This window comes from Peromyscus leucopus, chromosome 1 (genome assembly GCF_004664715.2).
Source record: "Peromyscus leucopus breed LL Stock chromosome 1, UCI_PerLeu_2.1, whole genome shotgun sequence".
Taxonomy (NCBI): Eukaryota; Metazoa; Chordata; class Mammalia; order Rodentia; family Cricetidae; genus Peromyscus; species Peromyscus leucopus.
Window position 1 is genome coordinate 134,570,856 of NC_051063.1, and position 26,860 is coordinate 134,597,715.

The 26,860-nt window shown below is 47.4% G+C and overlaps 2 protein-coding genes and 1 long non-coding RNA gene across 3 annotated transcripts; 1 reads left to right on the top strand and 2 right to left on the bottom strand.

The window, feature by feature from the left end:
* Nucleotides 1-2,141: 2,141 nt before the first annotated feature.
* On the bottom strand, nucleotides 2,142-12,172 carry Mrps11 (mitochondrial ribosomal protein S11). The gene is made up of 6 exons (XM_028879207.2): nucleotides 11,878-12,172; nucleotides 11,638-11,745; nucleotides 6,167-6,265; nucleotides 4,181-4,310; nucleotides 3,065-3,130; nucleotides 2,142-2,491 (listed from the first exon to the last, which is right to left on the bottom strand). Exons 1-6 carry the CDS (start codon nucleotides 11,940-11,942, stop codon nucleotides 2,384-2,386), a joined length of 576 nt encoding a protein of 191 aa, XP_028735040.1. The 5' UTR covers nucleotides 11,943-12,172; the 3' UTR covers nucleotides 2,142-2,383.
* A 57-nt stretch (nucleotides 12,173-12,229) lies between these two features.
* Nucleotides 12,230-21,485, top strand: Mrpl46 (mitochondrial ribosomal protein L46). Its single transcript, XM_028879206.2, has 4 exons — nucleotides 12,230-12,513; nucleotides 13,777-13,966; nucleotides 14,698-14,871; nucleotides 21,029-21,485. Exons 1-4 carry the CDS (start codon nucleotides 12,286-12,288, stop codon nucleotides 21,277-21,279), a joined length of 843 nt encoding a protein of 280 aa, XP_028735039.1. The 5' UTR covers nucleotides 12,230-12,285; the 3' UTR covers nucleotides 21,280-21,485.
* A 2,787-nt stretch (nucleotides 21,486-24,272) lies between these two features.
* LOC119087692 lies at nucleotides 24,273-26,430 on the bottom strand. The gene is made up of 2 exons (XR_005091203.1): nucleotides 25,943-26,430; nucleotides 24,273-24,562 (listed from the first exon to the last, which is right to left on the bottom strand). It is a non-coding gene; the product is annotated as an uncharacterized LOC119087692 (long non-coding RNA).
* Between the last annotated feature and the right edge of the window lie 430 nt (nucleotides 26,431-26,860).

Here is a 26,860-nt window from a genome sequence, read left to right on the forward strand (position 1 = left end):
AGGAGGAAATCTCTAAGTGCTATATAATAGAAGGTATCCAAGGCCTGCTGGTCCGAGGATGTCAACACAACTTAGGCCTCTTCCCTGCATGGGAGGATAAATTCACAGCTCACCACTCCTCTGGGTAGGGGCTGATGGTGAGAAAGGCCTGTGGCAACAGCCCAGTATGAGGAAGCAAAAGTTGCCTGGACGGGCCAGCCTTTCGCAGAGGAGGCCTTGGTTTCTGCAAGGGGTACACAACAGCCTTTGAGAAGCCAAGTCCAGAAGACTGAGATGATACAGGAAAAAGAGGAGGGTGTTGCTTGCTACTCAACAATTTGCCACAATAAAGCCAATTCATTTCCTGGTGAAGCATTTGGAAAAAGTGGTCCCCACAAGGCTAGCTCGAGGCTAAGTCTGCCAGGGCTGCATTTCTGAACCCTGGGGCCTGATCTTCAAGCCTGGTTTGACAAGAAGGCTTTGGTTGATTTGATCCAATGTCTCATGAAGCCCTGGCAGGCTTCAAAGTCACCATTACCTGTGGGATATAGTAGAAGACTTCACTTGTAGTTGGCTTGCTTTTCATCATGGCACCCTCTGGCTCTATCCTGAGTTCCCTAGGTCCACACTACTGCCTTTTGGCTATCTGTTGGGTTCAACCAGGAGTCCAGTCAGTGTCTGGAGCAAAGCTGTTGGAGAACTTCCTCTTGTCCCTGTCTGTCGCGACTCCTGTGAAGTATCTGTCTCCTTGGCTCAGATCCCATCAGGCTACAGTTCCTTCACCTGATCTACCTCAGGTCTAGGGTGGAAGCTGCTCTGGGTTCTCACCGGCCCCCGAGTTTCTAGCACTCCCTCACCCCGCCTGCCCAGTCCGCTGTAGAGAACCTTCACACAGCTGTTTTCCTAAACATTTTTGCTGTTTCTGCTTGAGCCACAATCAGCTGCTTCAGGCCCCTTCTCCACTTTATAAAGGCCAAACCACAGAAAACCATGAAGAATGGCTTCAAAAGCCTCATTTTTCAAGTCTATTTTATTTGAAATCTTCACTTTTATTGTCATCAATAAAAAAATAGCAAAATAGCGGCAGTTCACACACAGCAACTGTATGTGTATGTGTATACATACATATACGTGTGTGTGTGTATGTGTGTGTGTGTGTGTGTATGTGTGTGTATACTGTCAGGCGTGATGACACTGTAAACCAAGCGCTCAGAAGGTTCAAGGCCAGCCTGAGCTACACATAGTGGGATTCCCTAATGCAGTTTGGATAGTGTTATATTAAACTGCTGGCCCTCCTCCCACAGTGGCTTTGACACAAGAAGCCTTCTAAGTCACTGACCTCAGGACACCCCTCACACATCCTGCTAAGGATCAAAAGGAGTAGGGAGACATTTTTCCTTAATTTCCTCTAAGTTGGTAGTCTTGTCCTTCCTTCAGCTCCAACATAGTCCTTCCTGCCTACCCAGGGGCAGCTGTGGGCCTTCCCAGCTGCGCTGCAGCCCTGTCTAGAGGAGTGGGACTGTGTTGTGGGCATTTCCTTCGAGCTTCTGTGATGCTCTCTCTCAGCGGAGGGGCAGAGGAAGAGGCATCTCCCCTGTGGCGCTGCTGTTTCCAGAGCCCTGGCCTCTGGCACTGGTGAATGACTGGCGGAGTGGCAGCCCGGGGGTTCTGAGCTGTGCCAATCTGTCTGTGCCATCTAGGTTCTACACCAGCACAGCTCTCAGAACCCCACTCTCCAAACTTCTTCCTGGCAAATCCTGTTTCACACAACCCCACCAGCCTGCTTTTGAGATGACTTCCTCTTGCGTTCGGGGACTGCTGAAGTCCAGAGTATAAAGGATGGACACTCTCAGGAAATCTGAACTTCAGAGCATCCCCCCCCTCCCCCCTCCCACACTGCTAGGGCTAACTTCAAGCATGCCCTCCACCTGTGAATCTGAGAGACTCCAGAGGATGGGAAAAAGCTCACTCAGCTGGGTCAAAGGCTCGGCTGTTGGCTGTGACAAGATCTGGACACCTTGGTTAAGAGGCTCTAAAGGCAGTGTGAAAAGAAGGGGCACAGTGGGCTGCAGACCACTTTACACTGTAACCCTTCCACCCGGGGTTACACTGCACTCACAGTCTTTCAGAAGTCTGTAACACTGGGCACAAACACTGACAGCTACGACACAGAACAGTCTTTTATTGTCAGAGCACAGCCACGCTGTACTTTAGTTCCCACCCCTTCATGTCCGTGAGAGGTGACCCTCCAGGGCACTTGCGGCTCCAGGTGCAAGCTGGAACAATACTCCCCTCCGGAGGGCTTGAGAGCGGCCAGCTCCAGCAGCTCCCACAGTGGGCTTTTGCAGGATCCACGTGGAGTGTAGACTTTAGGTCAGCTTTTCCAGCGCAGGCTTCCTTCCCATCACAGCCTTCGAGCCTTCCGGGGCCGGCAGCCATTGTGAGGGACGGGAGTGTTGTCTGTGACTGAGATCACTTCCAGACCCCCCATGGTCAGTCCTTTGATGGCAGACTGGAAGGATCAGAAACAGGCGAATGGTATGGTCTCCAAAATGATGAGGACCCAGCATCTTCAGATAGGGCTCCAGGAGGGAGGGAAGCTCACGGGCTGACAGCTACATTCCAGCCACGGCTGCCTCTACCCTGTGATTTACCATCTGAGAACAGGCTTGACTCTCACACTCCAGCTGCTCTTTTCCTCTCCCAGGACACACCCACCCACCCACCCCAATGCCTCATTCTTGTAAAGTCAGAGAGATGTTACCTTCTAGCCCCACTGGTCTCAGAATACCCCCGAGGGCCCCCAGCATCTAGGTCTACACTTCTCCATTGCATCCACTAGTCTGTGCTGAGGATCTCTCTGTGATGGTTCCCCAGAGACCACTTTTCCATTCCCAGGGCTGGCACACAGCAGGTACTCAAGAAGTTGAGATAAACTGTACGATCTAGGCTTGCTGAGGAGCTTAGCTGATCGCAGGAACAACAGAAAGGAACTGAGGGGGACGGTCACTACGGGGACATTCAACTCTCCACACCTGGCTCTAACAAACATGCACACACACTGTGGAGAACCCTAGTTACTTACCCAGCGTCCTGGTCCCAAGCCTTTCACTACAACTCTGATGTGGGTCACGCCCTTTCCTGTGGCTTTCTGGAGAGAAACAAGTGGTCAGTGCCTCGGAGACAGAATGGCTGCACCCCAACCTCTGGCTACTGTCTCCAGGAGACACAGGGTAATGGCAACAACAGAAGTAAACGGGGAGGCAGGAGACACAGAAGGCAGGGAAGCGCTGACGGCCATAGTGGAGATGGACACCCATAGAGGCTGGCAGACCGACAGCCACGGAACTTAGGTGACAGAACCACACCGCCACCTAATGGGCACTTGGAGATATTGCTTGATTTTCCTCCAAACGCAGACCGAAGAGGCTGAGCCTGAACACCCGCTTCTAAAGTGGGATTTAGAAACTTTAGAGTTAAGTATGTGTCCAGTTTATAAACACATTGATTATGGGGTCTGGAAAATACCCAGAACTCACTCAAAACCTACCACTCAGAGGTCCCACAACACTGACACATCTCTCTTAACTGAATGTCCTCTGTCTGGTGGGCAATTACATCCTTCTGAGTTTTGATGATCATTACTACATAGCAATCAATCGTTTTTTTAAGTCTCGCTGTAAAGGTCAAGGTGTTTCTTCAGGAAGCATTCCTGTTTGTCAGAGCACACACATTTGTGAGGTCGCTGCTATAGCAGGAAACATGCAGCTCTGGTCCAAGGCCAATCTGGGTTCACATCAGGGAGCTAACTGGCTGCTTGGCTTTGACCAATCTCACACAATCTGGTTCTCTTGAAGAGTAGATGAGCAGGGGCTTCTGAAGACACAGTAATAAGGAACTATCTGAAATGACGCTGATTAGTTTGCCTCTAAAAAGTCACTTCGGGACCTGTGCTGTAGGACATGAATAAAATACAACCCCCACACTGTCCCTCCGTCTTTAATGGAAGGAGCTTTCATTCCTAAGTCTTCAGGACTCTGGTTCCTCCTTTTCTACACAGGCTTCTTCAAGCAACTGCAGTACCAGGACATCTAACGGGGCAGGCAAAGACCTCCCCGCTTCTGATCTGCTGTGCAGGGAGCGCTGGGCACTGGCCACCGTCAGCCACAGGGAAGGCACGACAACGTGGGCAGGTACTTACCGCTGCCGCGGCAATGCCTGCCGTCTGGGCTGCGATGCCTGTGCCCTTCTTGGCATTTCGAAAGCCTTCTGTGCCACAGGAGGTACGGGCTAGCGGCACGTTAGTGGCAGACACCACCTGGATCTGTGTGCTTGGAAAAAGAGGCATATAGCTGTAGTCCCGCTCAGGGAAGGAAGGGAGCTCGCTACAGTCCTTAGGAGCCCGAATAAGAAAGGTCGCTAGCCCCTCCCGTGTTCAAGGAAGGCTGACAGATCACACATGGAAGGACACGCTTCTGCCTCCAGCCTTCCCCGAGGCAGCGGTTATGTTGGAGGTTGATATCCCTGTCTGGTGTTTTATAAAAACCTAGCTGTTTCACACTGGGCAGCTGTTAAGAGAACAATGGAAAGTTCCAAGTAGCCTCCATTATAACAATGAACAGAGCGGTATGTGAGGGATGGCTTAATGGTTACAGATGCACCCACATGGTGGAAGGAGAGAACGAATTGGTGCAAACTGTTCTCTGACCTCCGCATGATTATGCTTCACCCCCAACAAGGAAGCCAAACTATAATAAAGTAATTAAAAAACGAGTATATGAATAAACGCCCAGACCTGTCGCCTCACTCTGCTCCAGCAATAACCAACTCTAAACCCTGTTTCCATCTCCCCATCAGCAGACTGTTCTGAAGAGAATCTAAGATCTACCATTGCAGTGTCTATCTCTAAAAGGAGGACACATACAAAATCCCACAAAACATCTGTCATGACAACATCATTACAGTGGATAATTTAAATGCTATGAAACTCTATGCTGGGATCAAAAATTATTTTAAGTAAGTGAAACTTTTTTTTCTAATTTGCTCTATAAGGGTAAATTAAGAATGACTTTAGGAAAATCCTAAGGTGTGCTTTCTGTCTTCCTTTTGGTTATTATCACCCCATCACCCCACTTTCTGCAAAGCTTTCTGGGTGCTCATGGGAAGGGGAAGAGAAGAGGATGCTGTGCAAGAGACCTGCAGGGTCAGCCCCGACACCTGCTGTGGCCTCGTTATGGTTGTCACCCTCTCCAAGGGCTTCTCACATTCCTACACTGGACAGAAACACTCTGACACAGGGTGATTGAAAAGGCCACAGAAGCCGGGCAGTGGTGGCGCACGCCTTTAATCCCAGCACTTGGGAGGCAGAGCCAGGAAGATCTCTGTGAGTTTGAGGCTAGCCTGATCTACAGTGTTAGATCCAGGACAGGCACCAAAAACTACACGGAGAAACCCTATCTTGAAAAACCAAAAAAAAAAAGAAAAGAAAAAAGAAAAAACAAAAGAAAAGAAAAAGTCATAGACACATCAACCAAAAGGAAGCGTAGAAGTTATGTCTGCATATTAGCTCAAGAGGAGAAGGGGACACTGCTGTGGCACCTCTGTGCCACACACTCTAGGCCAGGACTATAGTCTCTGGTGCTATACTCCAGCTGTGTGGCAGGCAGGCTGAGACCATACACAGGTCACACTTCCAAGTGGACTTGGTCAGCGAAGCTGTCACCCATGCCCTATGCTTGTGTAGCCGGGAGTCCGCTCGGCACCCGTGTAAGGCACACAAGGGCTCTCGTCTTGATGCTTTCCTTCACCATGACACTTAGTCCTGGGAGGGAAGGGCCGGTGCACAGGAACTCAGGTAAGAAGGCTAAAGGGCTCGCACTTGTCTGGAGTTTATATTCCGGCTGGTTTACTAATAAATTATGTATTTGTATATCGCTTCTCTCACAACAGGACTGTTTCCTTTAATACAGTTCTTCTAACTCATGCATAGGAACCCCAAGAAGGCAGAAAAAAATCTTAAAATTACAATGTACTAAATCGATTTGATATTTTTATGAAAGTTAAGTACACGTCATAAAGAAAGAAAGTGGTTTCCCTATACTAGCATCTGGCACCCTGACTTCTACTCCAAGAAGTGTTAAGGCTACGGCAGCTCAGAGGGGACTCCCTCAGCCTCCCCCTTTCTTACTTGTTGTGGGTTGCTTTAATGTGTGCAACTGGGACCTCCTCAAATTTCATCCCTGCCCACCGCAGAGAGCTTTCCTGTCCTGGAGCTGGAGGGTAAATGCTGCAATCAGAAGAAACATTTGCTTTAATTTTCCAATTGTTCTTTAAATCAAAAGAAATACATACATGCTTAAAAATAGAACAAAATAGGTTGAGTATAGTGATGCACACTTGTGACTCGAGCATGGGGAGGTGGTGGTGGGGGAAGTGTGCAAGGAGGGAGGGTGGGGAGGGTGGGAAGGGCAAACTGAACCCGAGGCTAACCTGGGATACACACAGCTTAGGATATACTGTAAGACAGTCCCTGCAACACCCCCTCCCCAAGCCCTAAAGGCCCCAAACTTCCCAAACACTCACCCCATACACCAAATCAAACAACACAAACTCTGTGGTAGTTTGAATGTAATTGGCCCCCATAATCTCGTAGGGAGTGGCATTATTAGGAGGTGTGGTTTTGTTGGAATGGGCGTGACCTTGTTGGAGGACCTGTGTCACTGTGGGGGTGGGCTTTGAGGTTTCCTATGCTCGGGATACCGCCCAGTGTTCTCAGTCGACTTCCTGTTGCCTGCAAGATGTAGGAGTCTCAGCTCTTCCTCCCCACCATGATGATAATGGACTGAACCTCTGACACTGTAAGCCGCCACCTCAAGGAAATGTTTTCCTTGTAAGAGTTGCCGTGGTCATGGTATCTCTTCAGTAAAAAGCCTAACTAAGATAAACCAGAATGAAAACTTAAGAGTCTGGCTCTGGAGGAGGCTCTCTGCACCGTTCCTTCCCACACCTTCTGGACACTGCAGTGTTGCAGGGCTGGGAACACTGGCCTCGACACCGTGCTGGGCTCACAACTTTTTTACCCTAGTCTGATTTGCTTGTGGGATTTCCCTGCGGCCATACATAGTCTTCATCTTCAGGTGGGAAACTCAAGTCCATACAGGCATAGAGCCAGCAAGGAGGCTAGGCTTTGGACTGGGGAGACGGGTCTTGGATCCAAGCTTTGTTCTTTAAAAACTTAAACACGCATGTAACTGTCATTCAGCATTTCAGAGGGAGTAAACCTGCTGTTTCATTGTGCCCACACACCTAAATCAGACTCAGATTTGTGCCCACACTCCCACGCTATGTTTCTACTATGCTGAAATCCGTTTTAGAAAATACGCTACCATTCAAGCACCCCCGGGCCCATCTGCTTCTCTAGGGATATTTTCAAAAGCTCAGCACAGTGCATTCCCTCCTGTGGGCCTGATTTTAGCGATGACGCACAGCCTCTGTAGGTGGCTGGCCTATCAGTTTCTATACTAAGAAGAAAAGTATCCCAGTCCTGTAGATGACATTACTGTTTCAATGATCATCATTTCCCCACTGACTTTTGTTTTGTTTTTTTGTTCCCTATGTTGACTTGGGAGTGAGCAAATGCAAATCTGAGTAAAACCGATACAATCATCCCCTTCATATAGCAAGATTTTGAAACCCGGAGCTCAGAGTCATTTAATCTAGGGCATGGCCAAGATCAGGCCTCTAAACTTCCAACAGTTTCAGTTGGACATGGTAGTGCATGCCTGTAATCCTAGCCAGGAGGGTCACCATGAGTTTAAGAGCAGCTTATGATGATGACAGGGTTCCTGGTCATCCTGGGCTCCACAGCAAGAGTCAGTCTCAAAACAAAACAAAACAAGATTCTCCCAGGCTGAAGGCATAATGAGCAATGGCTCATCTGAGGAAGGCCCTACAATGCAGAGACAGAGCTTTCTGGAACTAGTCTTTCTCCCCACTTTCAGACCAGGGAGGTGTGGTGAGGTAGTTCATTTATGAAGTGGGGATGTTTGTTTGTTTGTTTTGAGACCAGGTACATAGCTCTGGCTAGCCTGGCTCACTATGTAGATCAGGCTGTCCTCAACCACAGGGATCTGCCTGCCTCTGCCTGCACTGTACTTGGATCAAAGGTGTGCTCCACCATGCCTGGCTTAATTGCATAATCTTTAAAAATGCAAATACAGGCAACTCAAGAATGCTAAGACTGGGAGAAATAGAGCAACCAGATTGGTGATCCACTATGACGTGGTCAGCGCTGAAGTCATATACATACACTTAACATTACACTGACTGATCAGGTCCTATTTATGAGTTAGGAATACACCTCCTCCAACAATTAAAAAAAAAAAGAGGCCATAAATTTGAGAGAGAAAATGGGGATATAAAGGAGGGATTAGAAGGAGGAAATGGGGGGGGGGATGATGTGACTGTATTTTAATTTCAAAGAATTATTTAAAAATGGAAATAAACTGCAAAAACCATAGCTGGGTCTCGGTGTCCTCTGGCACTACTTCTCTGTAACTGTTGATTTTAGCAAGATCTCCAAAAGTTCTGCACTTCCATTTCTAAACCTGCCTCTTCCATCATCATCTGCCCTCTGTCCTACCTTGGCTATGAACGTCGTGGGGTCACAGCCAGCCATTATCATTGCCAGCACATGCAGCATAACCTTGGCTTCAAGCATCATCCCTGGCTACCACCCGATTGTCAGCCTCAGTATCTTCAGGGCCAGCACCCTGATGAGCCCATCAGATCTCCACCACTCCATACACCTCAGGTACTACTTCTTTCCCCACCTGGATGAAAGCCTAGTCTCAATTCCCTTCTTTCTTAATCACTTTCTCCTGGCAAAACCCCAGCTCTTGTTAAATCCATCTCTCCAGACAACCTGAGTCTGTGTAAGCACTGCATGGCTGTCTGGTCTCCATTCCAGGGCTTTCGACCGACCTTTGGGATAAGTCACTGCTGTAGCAGGCTGTCCTGTGAACAGTAGGGTGCTTGGTAGCATCCCTGGCTTTAATTCATCAGGTTCTGTCTCTTAATTTATGACCACTAGAGGTTTTTAGACACGACTGAAAGTCCCTACCAAGAACCACTGATTAGTTTTAATGACCTTCCAGCATCAAGCAAGCTCTCAAGATGCCTGACAACCCTTCTCAGTTCAATTATCCTTCCATTCTCCAGGATGCCTCTTCTCCGTTTCCTTTTGTCTCTTTAAACATCCAACCCCTTCCTGTTTCCTTGGGGCCAGCTGATGACCTCTACAGAGAACTAGAATCAATTAGACTTTCTTCCAGCTTCCACCACCAAACATCTGTGCCCAGGGCCTTTGAGGACTCTCCTCTCACAATGTTCCAGTTGCCTATTAGTCCCACAAGGACACTTCCTGCAATGCTCCCTCTTCAGGATCAGTCTTCCCCCTGGTTCCAGGAAGCAAGACATACTGTCACGTCATACACATAAAATCTAAACAAGAAGAACAAAGAATAACCCCCCACCTTTTAAAGCCCAAGTTCTCAAGAGCTTCTCTAGTCTCCCTTACAGCAAAGCCTCCTTAAAGGAATGACGATACTTGTTTATTTATTCTCTTTGAAACCAACCCACTCCAATTAGAAGTTATTTCCGACCTCTCCATCAGAAAGGCGGTAGTCAAGGTCACCAACCCACTCCATATTGTTAAGTGCAGTGAGCAATCATGCCCTCTGCCTGTCAACCCACCTTTTCTGCAGTACCGAACACAGCTGCATTCCCCACTTTGTGCCACACTAAACAGAAAATCTCGTCTGGCTTTCCTACTACCTGTCTTGGGGAGGTTCTCTCTTTCGCTGGGTCTTCCTTTCCCCAAATCTCTGTCTCTATTACATCTCAACTTCCATGCTAGGAGTCTCAGATTTTTTTCTTTTATTATATACGGTTGCACAAGGCCATTATTATTTTATATATATACTTGCATTATTATATACTTGCACAAAGCAAGTATAAGGCATCTCAAACTTAACCACACTGATCTAAGCTCCATCAGTCTCTGTTAGTATAACAATTTCATATTTTCAGTTGGTTAGTGCCCAAATTTGAGCCTTCACACCTCTCTTTTTCTTACATTTTTTATTAACAGATCCTTAGCTGGGCGTTGGAGAATGCCTGTAACCCCAAGCACCCAGGAGACTGAGGCAGGAGGATGGCTGCACATTCCAGGCCAGCCTAGGCTACACTGCAAGACCTTGTCTCAAAACCCAAACCAACGGCTATACCGGCAAAAGGGATCAAATACCATCCTGTCCCAGACACCATCACTTTTACCTAGACTATTTTTATTGCTTTATAACTGCTTTCAAGTCTCCTCTCAGCTTCCAGCCTTGCTTCCTACAACTTAACATCAACACAGTGGGCAAAAATTCTTTAAAGAGTAAGCAAGATTGCTGGGGCTGGGGTATACTCTTGTAATCCAGGCACTCATAAGGCCAAGCTAAGAAGATTATGAATCTGAGGCTAACCTGGGCTGCACAGCAAGGCCATCCTAAAACAAACAAACAAACAAATAAACAAACAAACAAATAAATAAAATGGTATCAACTCTTGCCAAAGCTGGACAGATATGGCTAGGCTTGGTTGCCTGCTTGCTGGATAGGGTCTTTTCTGTTGGAACAGGGATGTAACTCTAACAATCCCAATAGTGCCTGGGATTGCCAAATGAATGACTCCAACAGTCCTGGATTAAATTCCATCAGCAGCTCCTCACTGTCTGTATCAGGTAAAGTGTAAAAACTCCAGGATGACAGGGAAACCCTTCACCATTCATAGGCCTCTAGAGGCATCACACACCATGTTCTCTCGGACAGCCTACCTTTCCAGACTGTTGCCTTTGCCTGTCACGATGCCTCTGATCTTGCCCAGCTGAATTCCTATTCAGTTCACTGTTGCACTCCAGGCTACCTTAAGTCTTTCCTGGTTTCCTCAGGAATGCCTTAGTCTTTTAAATGTCCAACCAGTTCTTACCTCTATGATTCTGATCAGATTATGGTTAAAACATCTGCATATATGTCTTCCTTGAGAGTTTGTGAACTATTTCAGGGGAGGAATAAACCTTTTGCATTTCCAGTACTTATCATGGTACTCAAGAGGCAGTAGTAGGTTTTCAGTAACTGTTAAATAGATGTGAAGTAAGTGAACGTATATACAGCCTGCATATGAAGTAATTATACTAGTGGGACGCAGAATGCCACTTCCCAGGGCTAGGCACAAAACTAATGCTGGACCTTTGACCAACTCTAAGAAATGCAGCTAGAGTAGTTCCTCAAGTCATATTGTGTTGGTGGAAGAGAAAGTTGCGAGTCGGAATTAAAGCCTATCTCACAAGGAAAGAAAACTGGTACTTGTATGCAGGACGCTCAGCCAACAGTTGCTAACTCCACAGCTACTTTATGCACGGTTCGTTCTTCTATCTTCATCAACAACCTCTCTAAGCATTATCTTCACTTTGAGAGCGCGAAGGCTCAAAGACTGGTTTGCATGAACTCCCACAGACGGCAAAAGACAGACATTGACTTTTTCTGACTCTGGAGGGTCACGGGCAGAAGTCACAGGATCCAAGTTTCCAGAGTCCTGGACCCACTCAGCCCTCACCTGAAGGGGCTCGGAGCCGCTTCCTTCTGAATCTTCTGCTGGGCAGCCTGGTCTTCTAACCTCGGGGCTCCGGTGTGGATAGTCTGAGCTGGGGCAACGGCCACAAGCCTGCAAAGGAGAGCTCGGTGAGGGACTGGCTTAACGGTCCTTTGGGGGCTCAAGGGGGGCCCACATAGCACTGGGAGGCAGGCGGGCAGGCACGAGAGGAGGGGCCGTGGGGCTCGAAAGGGCAACTTTTACCTGGTCATCCCAGGTCCAGCCCAAGACCGCAAGAGCCACGATCCGGTGTTCCTTACAACCTGCATGACTGAAATTGACTCTCGTCAGCTCCCGTCCGCCGCGCCCGGCCTAGCTGGAGTCAGCACCATGAGCCCCTGTGGGGGAGGACACAGAAGAGGAGTCACCCGATTGCTCTCAAATGGTACTTTGAGTATTTTTGTTGAAGTTTAAATGCTCTATAAAATCATCTACACGGGACTCTCCCCCTGTCTAACGGTCTAACACGAGAATGCACCTCCCTCTCCCAATTGCAATGGTTCGTTCTAAAAGGTAGCCCCGCCCCCGCGCCGGCCCGCGTTGCCTCCTGGGAACGTGGGGTTGGCTGAGGGCCCCGCCGGGAGCCGCGGCTCCTTGTGGGAAGGCAGGAAGATGGCGGCGCCCATGGGGCGTACTCTGTTCGGGGTGGCTAGGGGCTGGCGGCGTCTCGACAGTCTCTGGGCAGGGAGCCCGCCTTTTCGAGGCCTGTCCCTTGAGGCTGCGCCCTCGGGCAGCCGGTCTCCATGGCGCTTGTTGGGCGCTTTGTGTCTGCAGCGGCCGCCGCTGATCACCAAGCCGCTCACCCCATTGCAGAAAGAGATGGCGGAACTACTACAGAAGGTGAGGCAGGCGCGGGCTTCGGGGTGCGGTGGAGGGAAGCAGCAGTACCAAGTGGGCCTTGATTCCGTGGTGACTCTGGTGCTCCGGGTGACCTTGAGCAAATCATTGCACCTCTCGATCCTTAGTGACATCTGCAGGATGGAAGTTACCTTGATGAGTTGGGTTAGTATATAGCGGGTCTTCAACCAAGTTTAACTGAATTGACTCGTTTTCGCTTGGGCACACTGTGTGGATAGTTTCCTTCTTGTGCATTCAACACAGTAGGGATCTGGTGGTGAACAGGAATCGCTCACTTCCTGTAATTTAGGAGCTGACAGATTACAGGAAAGTCTTTGTGATGTGGTGTGTTATAGGAAGAAAGCCTTGGAGGCAGTGGGCACATCCTTAAGATGCATGTGGTAAAGTTGGCTTTGTTTTTTTACCTCGGGGAGCAATGTCTGTGAAGGGCAAGTGAGGAAATATGGGCAAAACCCCAAGTGTAGTTGCTGTCAGGGTGTTAAGTCTCTGTAGATAGTGATGAAAGAGCTTACCTGTCCCTGTACTCCGAGGGACTTTTGTCTTGGGAATACTAACTGTAAACTCTTTTTCGGTGCTTTTTGCTCAATTTATTCATCTTTTTTTTCTCACCTTACAGGTATTCATAGCTCATACTGTGTATCACTGTGCAAAGTGATAGATACGCAGTTGTGGATAAGATAGGCACATAGCTCTGGTTCCCAGAGAGTTTCCTGTACTGGAATTAGGGGTGCAGTCAGTAACCACTCATATGACTAATTACAGACTTTGGTAAACAAAACAGAGTACTAGAGTTTTACGAAGAACCACATAGGTTTGATTTTCATGAGAAGTATCCAGAATGGCTTCCGGAGAAAGTGGTATTTAAGTTGAAATCAGAAGGATGAGTAGAAATCTGGGAGAAATAGTGTGAGGGGAGATATTCTAGGAAGAAGGGATGTTGCAATGTCTTCAAAGCAGGAAAGTGCTTGAAGAGATGCTGATCAGAGACCAATAGACCTAGAGTGTAGGAAGGGGTCCACTGTGCCATGCCACCCCTCTGTTCTTCCTGGCAGTCTTGATCTCTAATCACATTCTGACATTTTGGCAAATTTCACTCAAGCTTACAGCCCAGTGGCCCTTTTTCTTCTTTACATCTGTACAGTGTTTTGATTATATTTCTGAGTGTATTATGTGATGTGCTCCCAAGCCTGTCAAGGATGCGGTAGCTTTTTTCTTTCCTTCTTTTCTTCCTTTTAAATTCTCCAGGTGGAGACAGAGAGAAGCCTGTATTCAGACCACGAGCTTCGTGCTCTGGATGAAGCTAAGCGACTGGCAAAGAAGAAAGCCGACCTTTACGATGATGACCAAGATGAGCAGGGCATCACACTTGCACAAGACTTAGAAGATATGTGGGAGCAGGCATTCCTCCAGTTCAAACCTGGAGCTCGAGTAACAGGTGTGTGACCTCCTAGGCCAGCCACAAGGAAGGGAAAGTGGGCTATTCTGATTTCCAAACGAAGGACAATTGCCTCACTCCTTCTTTGTATTTCAATAACACTTAAACAGTTTTCAGGAAAATAACATTTCCCCCCTATTCCTTATATCTCCCTAACACCATTTTTAAAAGACTTAAGCTATTTTCAGGGGGAGTAGATGTCTTTCTCTTTCTGTTAAAGCTCGCAGTTACTGTTTGAGTTTTACCTCTAAATTGCCCTTGTTTCAAGGATGATGACTAAAGAACACAGAGAGTAGGAGTTAGTTAGATCTCAGCAATAATGTTAAATCCAATGGGGCAGGGTTTTTTGTTTGTTTTGTTTTTTTTCCTTGAAGTGTGTGTGTGTGTGTGTGTGTGTGTGTGTGTGTGTGTGTGTGTGTTGCTGAGGACTGAACCCAGAGCCTCGTGCTTACAAGGGAAGTGCACTGCCTCCGAGCTGTACTTCAGTTCTTATGTTTGAATTGTTACAGGCATCGCTTCTTTTCCAAAGGCTTTAAGTGTATTTGAGAAGTTCAGCTCTGGTTCCAATTCTCACCTGTCAGTTTAAGTTAGGATTATGCTTTGGCTAAAAGTTCTTAGAGGACAGGGCTTGAGGTTGTCCCCAAAGGAAGGCTCTAAAATTCGAAATCCTCGGTTTTGGTGGATCACAGTCTTTTTTATTTTTCTCTCTCTTCTAATCCTCCCTCTTGTAGAAGCTGATAAAAAGAATGACCGAACCTCCTTGCATCGTAAGCTAGACAGGAACCTGGTCCTCTTAGTCAGAGAGAAGCTTGGGGACCAGGATTTTTGGATGCTCCCTCAAGTAGAGTGGCAGCCTGGGGAGACCCTTCGAGGGACAGCTGAGCGAATCCTGGCCACCCTCTCAGGTAACTTCTTTAACTTCTGAACCCTCCAGGTTCATTCCAGGTTGACTGAGTTTGGGCATAAGGATAGAGAGTAAGAAGTTTAATGGACATGGGTCAATAAAATTCCCAGCACTTCGGAAGCAGAGGTGTGTGGGCGTCTCTGTGAGTTCAAGGACAGCTAGAGCTACATAGCGAGACCCTGTCTGACCCCCTCATTTCCCACAAAAAGACAACCCCAAAACCAAAGAAACAAAATTCTGGCAAGGATTTCCCTTAGAACCAGTGAGTGCTTTATTTTAATGCATTGAGATTTTAGTGCATTAAACACAATTTTCAGCCCTCCTTCCCTTCCCCTTCCTTCTTCTCTCCTCCTTCCCTATTCTCTTTCTTTTTTTGGTAGCCCAGGCTAGCTTTGAACTTGCTTTAGATGTACTTGAGGATGACCTTGAACTTGTAATCCTCTTGCCTTCACCTCCTGAGTGCTGAGATTATATGTTTGAGCCACAACACTCAATCCTTAGTTGGCAAGTTCATTCCTGTGCTGGGAGATGGATTTCTAGTTCATTGCCTTAACCACTTAGCTATGATTATATTAATCAGAATTCTTTTTTTCCTTTTTATTTATTCTTTGTGTCTTTCATATCATATACCTCTATCCCATTCATTTCCTCGTCCCTTTGTATCGACCCTCGACCCTTGCAACCTCTGTACCCTAAATAAAATAAAATTAAATTTAAGAGAAAAAAAGAGAAGGTAAAGTCAGTCTTGTCCTGGAAGCTGCAGTGTGACACCGTGAGTCATGCAGTAACCCCTTTTGTTCATGTATCTTTACTTGCAAGTGTTCATTACAGAGAGCATTGGTCTGGTTGGGGACTACACTATCGATGCTGGGCCCTCACTGGAACTCCTCTTGGTTATCCTGCTGTTGCCTTGTGTTGTGGAGATCCTGCCGCTTTGAGTCTGCAGGTCCAATCCCTTCAGATCGCAGATGGGGTGGATGTTGTGGTAGGCCAACTCATAACCCTGGTTCTGGGTAGTTGCAGGGTTGGTCAGCCTGCCAGCTCTCCTTTATCCTCACCACCAGGGTAAGTTTGCCTGCGTTGCCTTGGCGAAATCACCCCTTGCAGTGATGTGCAAGGGCCAGGGCAAGTTCTGCTTTCCTGTCTTCAGGGTCAGCTCTCCCACATTTACACCTTCAGGACCAGCTCCACTGTGTTGCCCAGTGGAGGTGTAGGGGCCACTCTAGTGCTGCAGCTGATGAGAGGCAGGGCTAGTTCTTCAACTCTTCTGACCTCAGGGCCGGCTCTCCCACCCGCCTCAGGCATTTTGGGGTGTGTATCTCTCTCCTGCCCATGCTGCCTGGTGACAGGTAAGTATGGGGACAGCTCTTCCATGCTCACAATATCGGAACTGGCTCACCCACACCTCTGCCAGTGGGGCTGGCGCTATTGTGCTGCCCACGAGAGGGGCAGGGCCTGCTCTCCCGAACGTTGGCGCTGGCAGTGGGCAGGGCCAGCTCTCCCACCCTCTGACCTCAGGGCCAGCTCTCCCACCTGTCTATGCGTTGATGGGGGAAGGGGCATCTCTCCTCCACCCATGCCGTCACATGACAGATGAGTAATGGGGACAGCTCTCCCATGCTCACAACTTCCGGGCTGGCTCACCTGTACCTCCGCCAACGTGATTAGCTCTGTTGTGCTGCCCAGGCCAGGTAATCAGAATTCTTACACTCAGGAAATACAAGTTTTGTTTCTCAGTACTAGAGATTGAGACTATGGCCACTGACTTGTATTCCCAACACTGCTTCTTGGTAGCATGGTTTATCCGCTGGTTCAGCTCGAAACCTCAGCATTACTCTTGACCTCATTCTGTTTGTTTGTTTATTTATTTATTTTTTGTTTTTTGAGACAAGGTTTCTCTGTGTAGCTTTGCGCCTTTCCTGGATCTCGCTCTGTAGACCAGGCTGGCCTCGAACTCACAAAGATCTGCCTGGCTCTGCCTCCCGAGTGCTGGGATTAAAGGCGTGAGCCACCACTGCCCGGCTGACCTCATTCTGATGTATGTATCTTTGTGTCTTACTTGGTCTGTTCCAAATCATCCTGTCTTTATTTTCAGTTTTAGCTCTGATATCCTTCACTTCTCACTAGACTATGGTACTGTTAATGTTTGGGGCTAGCTAATTCTTTGTGAGAGGCTCTTCTGTGTATTATAAGGTGTTTGTTTAGCATCTTTGGCCTCTACTCACTAGTTGCCAGTAGCAATATTTCATTCCCACTCCCAACCCTACCCCCAGTGTGACAAGCAAAAAATGTCTCTACACATTGCCAGATACTACCCAGAGAGCAAAATTAGCGTGGTTGAGAAACACTATATTGGGAATGCCAAAAAAGTTCCTCCTCACTTTTGTTTCATATTCTCCAGTGTTACTGACGTATGGTTTCTGAATAAAATCCCTTGTCACTTCCTTGCACAGAATTCTCAAGTGTTTTCCATAAATATGTGAGTACCCACACATAGCTTCCAGATTCTTATTCTGGTCCCAGTCTCTGCAGCTCTTAGTGAGTTTTCTATTATCTGGGTTCTAACCCAGCAGAGCCTTTGTGTTTCTCCAGTTAGTGGATTTTCATGCATCTGTACTGTGGGGCATGCACTCTCCCTTTAGGAAAGTGCTGTCTCCAGGTCAAGAGCTCCTCAAGCTCTCGCTTGTGCAAGCAGTTTATGCAGCAAACACTTTCTGTGCCTGCTGTTTTCCAGGCCTGCCTGGCAGTGGGTCGCAGTGATGAATTGGGCACTCTGCCTGCTCCATGGCTGCTTATGTTGAAGTGGAGAATATGTTCTTTCTCTCATGCCATTGCACCATATGGTTTATTTACACATTTTGTGCTAGCTAGAATTGGGAGTTCCCTGAAGGTCAGGGCAGACTATTGCTCTTTGTGAGTTCTCAGCAGTACCTGGCAGTAGTGGACACTTGTTGGTGTTGGATAAGTGGATTTGGTAATAGTGTAGGCATCTAGCCACTTGACTGGCTCTGCCACCAGCGTAGGTGCTCCTAGAAGATGTCAGAGGTTCGTATGCCCTTGGTCCTTTCTCACTAGGGGCTGCGTTAGCCAGCGAGAGAGGCCGCCAGCTACAGTGGAACGTGGGGGCTCTGCTTCTGTCAGTCTTCCAGCCGTCGCAGGAATTGACAGTTGTGTCTTGTGCCAAGGTCTTTGGGTACACCTTCGCAGGGTTCCTCACACGAGTGTGCATGACCAATGCTTGCTCAGCTCTACCTTCCCTGTGCCTTGTGGAAAGGGGTTCTTCCTTGGCACCGTGCTTTCTTTTAACATTCCTATTGAATAAATGGTTAAGGAAATTAAAAAGGATACCAACAGGTATATTTACATTTAATAAATTTTAAATAAAATATATATTGATGGCAAATAAATTTATGACAAAGTTAGTAAAGTAGCAAATTTAAAAATAGAATAGCAAAGAAAGTTTACACAATACTTATCTAAGAAAAGGGAAAATACATTCCTTTCCCACTGGCTCCACACTTTTGCAAGATGGATTTTCTAGAGGTGGGATTGCCAGGTCAAAGGTGTGCACACAAGAGGACTTGAGGAATAATGCACGCGGGAGGACTTGGGAAATATCCCTGCTTGGTTCCAGTGTGAGATGATGGCATCTTCTGGAACTCTTTGGTAATGCCTGCTTACCTCACCAGCATATGAAATAGACCTGATTTTAGTTTGTAGCTGTGCAGTTAGTAGAAACAATCTCTCTTGAATTAGTATTTACCTCTTTGCTATTGAGACTGACCATCTTTTTCATATGCTCAGTGTACTGGCTGCTCTTATATGTCAACTTGACACAAGCTAGAGTCATCAGAGAGAAAGGAGCCTCAGTTGAGGAAATGCCTCCATGAGATCCAGCTGGAAGGCATTCTCTCAATTAGTGATCAATGTGGGAAAGCCCAGTCCATGGTGGGTGGTGTTATCTCTGGGCTGGTGGTCCTGGATTCTATAAGAAAGCAGACTGAGCAAGCCAGGGGAAGCAAGCCAGTAAGCAGCTCCCCTCTGTGGCCTCTGCATCAGCTTCTGCCTCCAGGTTCCTGCCCTGTTTGAGTTCCTGCCCTGGCTTCCTCCAATGAAGGACTATGATCAGGAAGTATAAGCCAAATAAGTCCTTTCCTCCCCAAACTGCTCTTTGGTCATGGTGTTTCATAGAAGCAATAGAAACTCCAGCTAAGACACTCAGTGTATATCTTATTTCTGTGAGCTGTCTGCTCAGATTCCTCATTTTTGTTTGTAGTAAAATGTTTTTATTTTTTGACTTGATAATATTTTAATCAGTGTTTTCCAGATTATAGAAAAATAATATGCTTTATTCAATTAAGTTTGGAGAGTTGAGGAAAGTATAAAGAAATATACCAATATAATCCCACCTCTCCCAGATACCTACTCAGATACTTAGTATAGCATGTGAATGCACATTATATGTAAATTCATCTGGTGCTAGTAATGTTTTGCTAAGCTTTAGGACACTAATTCATGCATATGTTTAATGATTATCAGTATCTAAGTGTGATATGAGAAGTATTTTTTCCTTCTTAGAGGTAATGCTTACTAACAGTTTTTTTCTCTTGCATTCTTTTAGAAATTTTCTGTATATATTCAAGAACATGACTATTTTTCATTAAAGATTTTAAATTTTTTTTTTTTTCAAGACAGGGTTTCCCTGTGTAGTTTTGGTACCTGTCCTGGATCTCTCTCTGTAGACCAGGCTGGCCTCGAACTCACAGAGATCCGCCTGCCTCTGCCTCCCGAGTGCTGGGATTAAAGGTGTGTGCCACTGCCGGCTAGCCTAAAATTACTTTTATTTGTGTGTGTGTGTGTGTGTGTGTGTGTGTGTGTGTGTGTGTGTGGTCTGCACATGATATGCATGGCATGAGTGTGAGGAAACAACTTGTGAGGTTGGTTCTGTCCACTCTGTGGGTCCCATTGATCTTACTCAAGTCGTCAGACTTGGTGGTAAATACCTGTCCCCACTGAGCCATCTCCCTTGTCCTGTGTTTCGTTTCTCCACAGTGCTGAAGATGGGAGGCGTGTGCCACAATGCTTGGCTCCCGAGTGCTTCTTGGTACTTAAGATATTAGTCCTTTGTTGCATGTGCTGTCTGTTCTTCTTTGAGACAGGATCTCCTGTAGTCCGGACTGGCCTCGAACCCACTGCATAGCTGAAGATGACCTCCAACTGCTGATTCTCTTGCCTCTCCCTCCCAGGAGCTGGTTGCTTCAGGATCATTGGGAACATCAGTGTCTCTAATACACCCGCTCAAGTTTATAATTTTGTCCTTGCAGGTTTTTGTCTTTGTGTGTTTTATTTTTTCTCTGAAAGATTTGAGTTGTATGTGGGCAAATATAAATTTTTTATAATTGTTTTGTTTGGAAGGCTGGCCCCTTTTGATATGTAAAATACCAGTATTGCTTTTTTAAGTGAAGAAATTTGAAAATACATCTTAATTAAAAAAATACAAATTGTTCATGAAAGCATTATGCAAAGTGAACAAATTTTTTATGAAGATGTGAAGTTTGTGTTAAGTCTTGGGGTCACAGTATCAGTTGTGGTGTGAGTACTGAGGTTGGTTTCCAGCTCTGTTGCTTCTGTTTAGCTCTCTGTTCTTCAGGTGCCATTTAGTCATTCCATTTTGCCATCTTTGAAATGCTAGATTCGGGTTGAGAAGTGAGATCACCACTTCGTGGCCTGGGCTACATAGAGGGGTCTAAGCTATCTAAGCATCTTGAAGAAAAGCAAGACTTTACTTCAGGAGCTCCCTCATTCCCACTCCCCTAAAAGTCAAATTGGAGACCCCTAGAGGTGATGAGCTTGGCTCTGCAGATCCCAAGTTTCTTGGTCCTGTTTCAGCAGTTGGTGACAGGGCTGAGTGCAGAAGCCAGCTGCTATGACTCCTAGATCATGTTAACTGCACCGTGGACTTCTAGGCCCAGAGAGGTGGCCTGGTACCTGGGCTGGAAAACATTGGGTTCAAGGGCGAGGAGCCTCCTTTCGGGACCGCCACACTGGTGGGGAATCACTTTAGCTCTCTTCGAAGTGGCTTTTCTGAGCCTCCTGTGATTTGTGTGAAGCAGCAGATGGCTCTACCCTAACCTTCCAATTCTTTCTTTTCTCTTCAGAAAACAACATGGAAGCCAAGTTCCTAGGGAATGCACCTTGTGGCCACTACAAGTTCAAACTCCCCAAGGCAATTCGGACAGAGAGTGACATTGGGGTCAAAATCTTCTTCTTCAAAGCTCTGCTACTCACAGGAGACTTCCCACAGGCTGGGAAGAAGGCCCGCCATGTGTGGGCCAGTAAGGAAGAGCTGGGCGACTACCTGCAGCCCAGGTACCTGGCTCAGGTCAGAAGGTTTCTTCTGGACTCCTGATGGATGCAGCCGCTTGTGGATGATGCGCACATATGTCAAGTGCTAGGACCTCAGGAACAGTGGGGATGCTCATTTACAGGGACAGTCAAGCACCAAACTAAATTCTGAGAATTAAATGTGTTTGTCAGTGTCTTGGATTTTGATTTGTCCTTGAGGGACAATGGGCTTTGCTATATAGCAAGTTAAAGCATTATGTTATAGTGACTTAACAGACCTATGGGGCCTGGAAGAAAGAACAGAGGAAATGAATTGACCTAAATTCCTGAGTTCTGAGAAAGTTTCTGGGCTCATGAAAAGCCTAGTTATGTAGCTTCTTAGCTGCTTTCCATTTTTCCCTTTCCGTTAGATAGGAAGGACATATCTCCTTTCTCTCTCCCTCCGTTTTAGAAGTTTTATATTTATATAGGGATTAATCGCTTCTTAACTGTTTAGCACTGGTCATTTGAAATAAAGTGACTTCTCTCCAACCTGCCAGTGGAAGTCGAAGCTGGCGGTACCCAGGGAGATTGCTATTTTCTTGCCTCTGGGGTTGGGGCCCTGACTATGAGTATGGTGTTTGGGTCATCACTCATCCCCAGAAGCTGGCATACAAAGCACAAATAAACACTTGCCACAGAGTGCAGGTGACTCAGATGCAGTGTCTGCTCAGAATGGTCAGACAGTTACAGACCCATCACTCTTCCTGGTTTCCTCACACACAGACTTCCGGGTAAACTGCCCACCTTTCGATGTGAGCTTGTGAAGTGTGATCTGTTTCCACACTAGATGGTGCCTGCTGTTCTTGCATAGAGTCGGGGAGTTTGCTTTTTCTGATCACGATTGGTCCCTAATCCTGTTGCCTTTCCTTGCCTTTGGCCGCCTCATGGCTTCTCTGATAACTGATGTCCCCTGGGGGAGGCTGGCTCATCAGGAGCAGCTAATGGTGCCTTAGAATGGACACAGCCATAGGGTGCACTTTTTGGATTTAGGAGTGTGTGTGAGGTCTGTGAACTGCTTGGCCTGCTGTCGAACCCAGAAGGCCGAGCCACGGGTTATTTTCGTGTACATTCATAAGAGCCTGTTGTATTGTTTGTGTATTTGCTTTTATTTATTGGGGTGCCAGGGATCCAGTCTAGGGCTCAGTTAGGCAAGCACTCCAGACTGCCACATGCTCTGCCTATATCCATGCCTCTAGTGGTAAATAGCATGTATGTAATCAGAAAGCTGAGAAATGGTGTCAGAATAACCTGGCATTCTGCAGTTCTGTGAGCTAGGCCCCAGAATATCAATAGTTTGAGAAAACTGGGGACAAAATTGAGTACTTTAAGGAAAAGCTGAAGATTTTAGACATGCCTTCCTTTATAGCAAATAGACTGGTTTAGCAACAGGAATCCCTAGTAGCCTTTCTAGGGGTTCAGCTATCTGGGGAAAAAAAGTGGAAAGGACAGGGCTCTGAGGGTACCCCAACCTGCTTGTTTTTAAAAAATTGATGAAGATGGTCCCATCCTGGACTATCTTAATTTTGCTGGAACTGCTCTCTGGATTTGTGTTTCAAAGGGCCTACCTTTGCGGGGCTGGAGAAGCATGCCCAGGATTCCAGGCTGTCGGACTAGCAAGGAGGAGGAGTTTTGGGCTTTATTTTGCCTTTACTGCTCTGGCTACAGAATTACAGAGGTTTTGGGTAGTCTTCTCCAAAGCATTTTTATTTTTGGAGTATGATTTTTACAGATTGCAAAGCTAATTGGCAAGGTGGTAGAAATGATTGAATGCTACCTTGAGCCTTCCATTGGTTGCCAAATGTGACCAAAGATAATTTATTGTGTATCTGTCTTAGGGTTACTATTGCTATGATGAAACACCATGACCAAAAGCAAGTTGGGAGGGGCAGGGTTTATTTAGTTTACACTTCTGCATTACTGTTCCTCATCAAAGGAAGTCAGGACAGGAACTCAAACAGGGCTGGAACCCATAGGCAGGAGCTGATGCAGAGTCCATGGAGGGGTGCTGCTCACTGGCTTGCTCCCAGGGCTTGCTCAGCCTGCTTTCTTACAGCACCCAGAACCAGCAGCCCAGGGATGGCACCACCCACCATGGGCTGGGCCCTCCCCCATTGCTCACTAATTGAGAAACTGCCTTACACACTTGCCCAGAGCCTGATCTTATGGAGGCATTTTCTCAGTTGAGTTTCCCTCCTCTCAAGGGGCTTTAGTTTGTGTCAACTTGACACAAAACTACCCAGCATAGTATCCTGGGGAAGAAGGCCAGGGCAAACTTAGAAGTGACGGTTCTATTTCAGGGGCGGAGTGACTTCAAAGTAGACCGTGAGAAAAGGAGGAAGTTGCTGTGTGTGATGGTGAGGAGTTCAAGTATCAGGAGTGCTTGTGTAATCAGGAAAGGGTGGGCTGCCTGTCTGTGCACGTGTGTGTGTGTGTGTGTGTGTGTGTGTGTGTGTGTGTGTGTGTGTGTGTGTGCATGCAGCTGTGTGTAACACATAAAACAGACCTTTGGGCTCCTCAGAAATCTTCAGAGGTGCGTAGATTTAACCTGTTCCCAACTTGCTCATTCTCTTTCCCAGTGGTTCCCAGTCTCCTGAGACCACCACTTCTTCTGGTTTTAAGTGAAAATCCTGGCATGCTTGTGAACTTCCATTCACACTCACCTCCTGTTGGGCCACTTCTGACCTAGTGTGTGCTGCTACAGGTTAACTCTGCAGTAGGCCTGGTCAGCCTGTGCTTGCTTGAATCTAATGGGAGTTCAGAAAGCGTGGCAGCGAATCAACTCTGTAGAACAGCAGGCTTGGCATTTTTGACGTTTTGGCAACTGTTACCATGGACATAGTGAAGGAACTCCCGAGCAGAATCAATCTCATGTAGTCCAGGGTGGCTTTAAACTCACAGAGATCCAGGTGGATCTCTGCCTGCTGAGTACTAGGATTAAAGGTGTGTGCCACCACTGCCTGGCCTCTGTTTATCTAGTGGCTTGTTCTGTTCTCTGATCTTCAGCCAAAGTTTATTAGGGTACACAATATATCACCACAGACGCTCAGCTGTGCAAAAAGCTAGTTCTTGATCTGCCGTAACTATCTTGCCTGTAAACCCAAGATGATGTTGCTTCTCATCCAGGTGATGTGATAATTTATTGAAAGCTCTTTAGCGCCATGCATGGCTTGACATAAATGACATGCAGAATGTCCCTCCCTCCACAGGCTCCCAAATGCTCCTGAAACCAGCAGTGTGGTCCATATCTCTTAGAACCCCTCTCACCTTTCCGAGGATGTGTATTGTGATAGCCAAGCACTTCTGACCTGTTTGGAAAGGAACTTGGGTAATTTATACATTACTGGGCTCCACTCAAAACAAGAGTATGGTGGCTCAGCCCTATAATTACATCTGGCTGTTAGAATGCGTTAGCCTTGCCCCACCCTGGTTTGGGGAATCCAGAGCTACCCTTAGACCCAGGCTTATGGGGGCACTAAAAGCAGAGCAGACTTGGCAACCCATTCTATTATCCTATGAAGGGGAAACATGCCAGCTGAAAGGTTAGGAACCCAATTATAAAGTATTCCCAGATAGCTGAGCTCCAGGCATACAAGGTGAGATAAAATCCATTAGCCTGAAATCTTGGGTTAGTCACAGCCCCCACCCTTCTTAGAGGCATAGGTGGTGGCCAGTCACTTTTACCTGCCTGGGGACTTCAGTGCATAAAATGGGGTGAGGGAGGAAAATGCTCGTCACTGCTTCTGGTGGGAGCATCCACTGTGGGTGCTGCCCAGGGCTCATTCTGGACATCATCCGTGGCTGCCTCAGTTAAGGGGTCGGACTGGTTGCTCCCCAGGAGGCTGAGAGGGCGTAATTAGTACAGAAATAGAGAAATGGATGCCTGTATGCATGTATGCACACTCAGCTACACCACTCTGAAAAGCTATCAGCAAGTATGTTTGAAGGCTTCGGCAGCATGGACAGACATACACCGCTGGTCACTGAAACTGGATCCTCCACTTCAGTCCCGGAAGGAGGGGGCTGATTTGGGGGAGGGAGAGTGTCTTAGGGTTTCAGTTGTTTTGAAGAGACACCATGACCATGGTAACTCTTCAAAGGGAAACTGGCTTACAGTCCATAGCGGGATGCAGGGTGGCCCACAGGCAGACAAGACACTAGAGAGGGAGCTGAGAGGTCTACATCCAGGTCAGCAGGCAGTGAGACACGGGGCCTGACTTGAGCATCTGAGACTTCAAAGCCTCCCCCCCCCCCCCCCCCCCCCCCGCAGTGACCCACTTCCTCCAACAAGGCCACACCTCCTAATAGTACCACTCCCTATGAGCCTATGGGGGCCATTTTCATCCAAACCACCAAGAAAGCCTGCCCCTTCAGCTCTCCTTTGGCCCAGTAAGGGGAAAACCACCCTAACGTAGTCAGAAGAGGACTCGTTGGACTAGTGGCCTTCGGGGGTAACGGATGACAGGCAGAATGAACACACGGGTAGCAAGGGCTTGGGAAAACACTTCCAATGATGAAGCCTGGGGTAGATGAGTGGAAAACACCCGTGGCTGAGAAGCCGGGTGGAGAAGTAGCTCCCAGCGTCTTCACTGGGGGGTGGAATCATGCATGTAAGGACCATAGGTTGGTGGATGTGATGTGCACTTCTTCCTGAGGGCCGAGGCTGTCCCTGGAGACCTTCACCATACCTGGCCTTTGAACAGCTTCTTGCTGAGTAGAGCCCTTGGTGTCCTGAGTTCTGGGCAGGGGGCAACAGGAAGCTGGCATGCCATCAGTCAGGACAGATTCTGGGTTCTTGTGGTCATCTCTGAGCATGTCACAGATGGATGCTGTATCCTCCGGAAGGAGAGAGGACCCAGACCCTTATGTACTGAGGCTACTTCACGTAGCTCAGGCTAATTCTGCTTGTCTGCATCACCTGCTTCACTCATGTCAGCCCCGTGTGGCAAGTTTTATTCTTGCCATTTGTGGATCAGTAGATGCATTTAGGGAGGCAAAAAGACTTTGGGAAGGTTTCCCAGGCAACATATGGGAGGCAGCATTTGAACCCAGAGCTATATGATTCTTAAGCTACCCATATACCCTGCTGCCTGGATATGCCCTGTTAAATCAGAATTCTTAAAACACTATCCAAGGACCAACCCAGTACATGTTGGTGGAATCCTGGATAGGTTGAGAGTCTGAGAATTAGGAGCAGAGAACCGTGAGGCTTAAGGGGCTAAGATTCTCAAGCCTGAAGAAGAGAATGATAAGAGTCATGGTCTTCTAGTGTCTGTGACCCAGGAGACCAACTCTTCATCTGAATGAGTAAGCTTAAGACGCAGCAGTAGGGATGCTGTGAAGGGACACATGGGAATTCCTTTACACATGAGCGTGAGTTCTTGAAACATTCCTGTGATCCTTCAATAAGTATTTGCAGAGGAGATGGTTTCGCTGCCAGATGCTGGGAATAAAATGGTGGTTCAAATACTGGCTAACATCCTTGAGATGGTTCAGTTCTGAGGGGCAGGAAACAGACCCATCAACAAGCAAAAAGGAGTGTGTGCCTGGCTCCCATCCCACTCTGGCTCAGGTCAGGCCTCCTAGTGAGGGCTAAGTGGAGATCA

Bases quoted from the DNA above. Each gene is read 5' to 3' on its own strand.
- Mrps11 (XM_028879207.2), bottom strand. From the start codon at position 11,942: ATGCAGGTTGTAAGGAACACCGGATCGTGGCTCTTGCGGTCTTGGGCT. The intron at 3,131-4,180 runs GTAAGTACCTGC...GTTTCTCTCCAG, and splicing joins CAGGCATTGCCGCGGCAGCG to AAAGCCACAGGAAAGGGCGT. The intron at 2,492-3,064 runs GTAAGTAACTAG...TGATCCTTCCAG, and splicing joins GCTTGGGACCAGGACGCTGG to TCTGCCATCAAAGGACTGAC.
- Mrpl46 (XM_028879206.2), top strand. From the start codon at position 12,286: ATGGCGGCGCCCATGGGGCGTACTCTGTTCGGGGTGGCTAGGGGCTGG. The intron at 13,967-14,697 runs GTGTGTGACCTC...TCCCTCTTGTAG, and splicing joins ACCTGGAGCTCGAGTAACAG to AAGCTGATAAAAAGAATGAC. The intron at 14,872-21,028 runs GTAACTTCTTTA...TTTTCTCTTCAG, and splicing joins AATCCTGGCCACCCTCTCAG to AAAACAACATGGAAGCCAAG.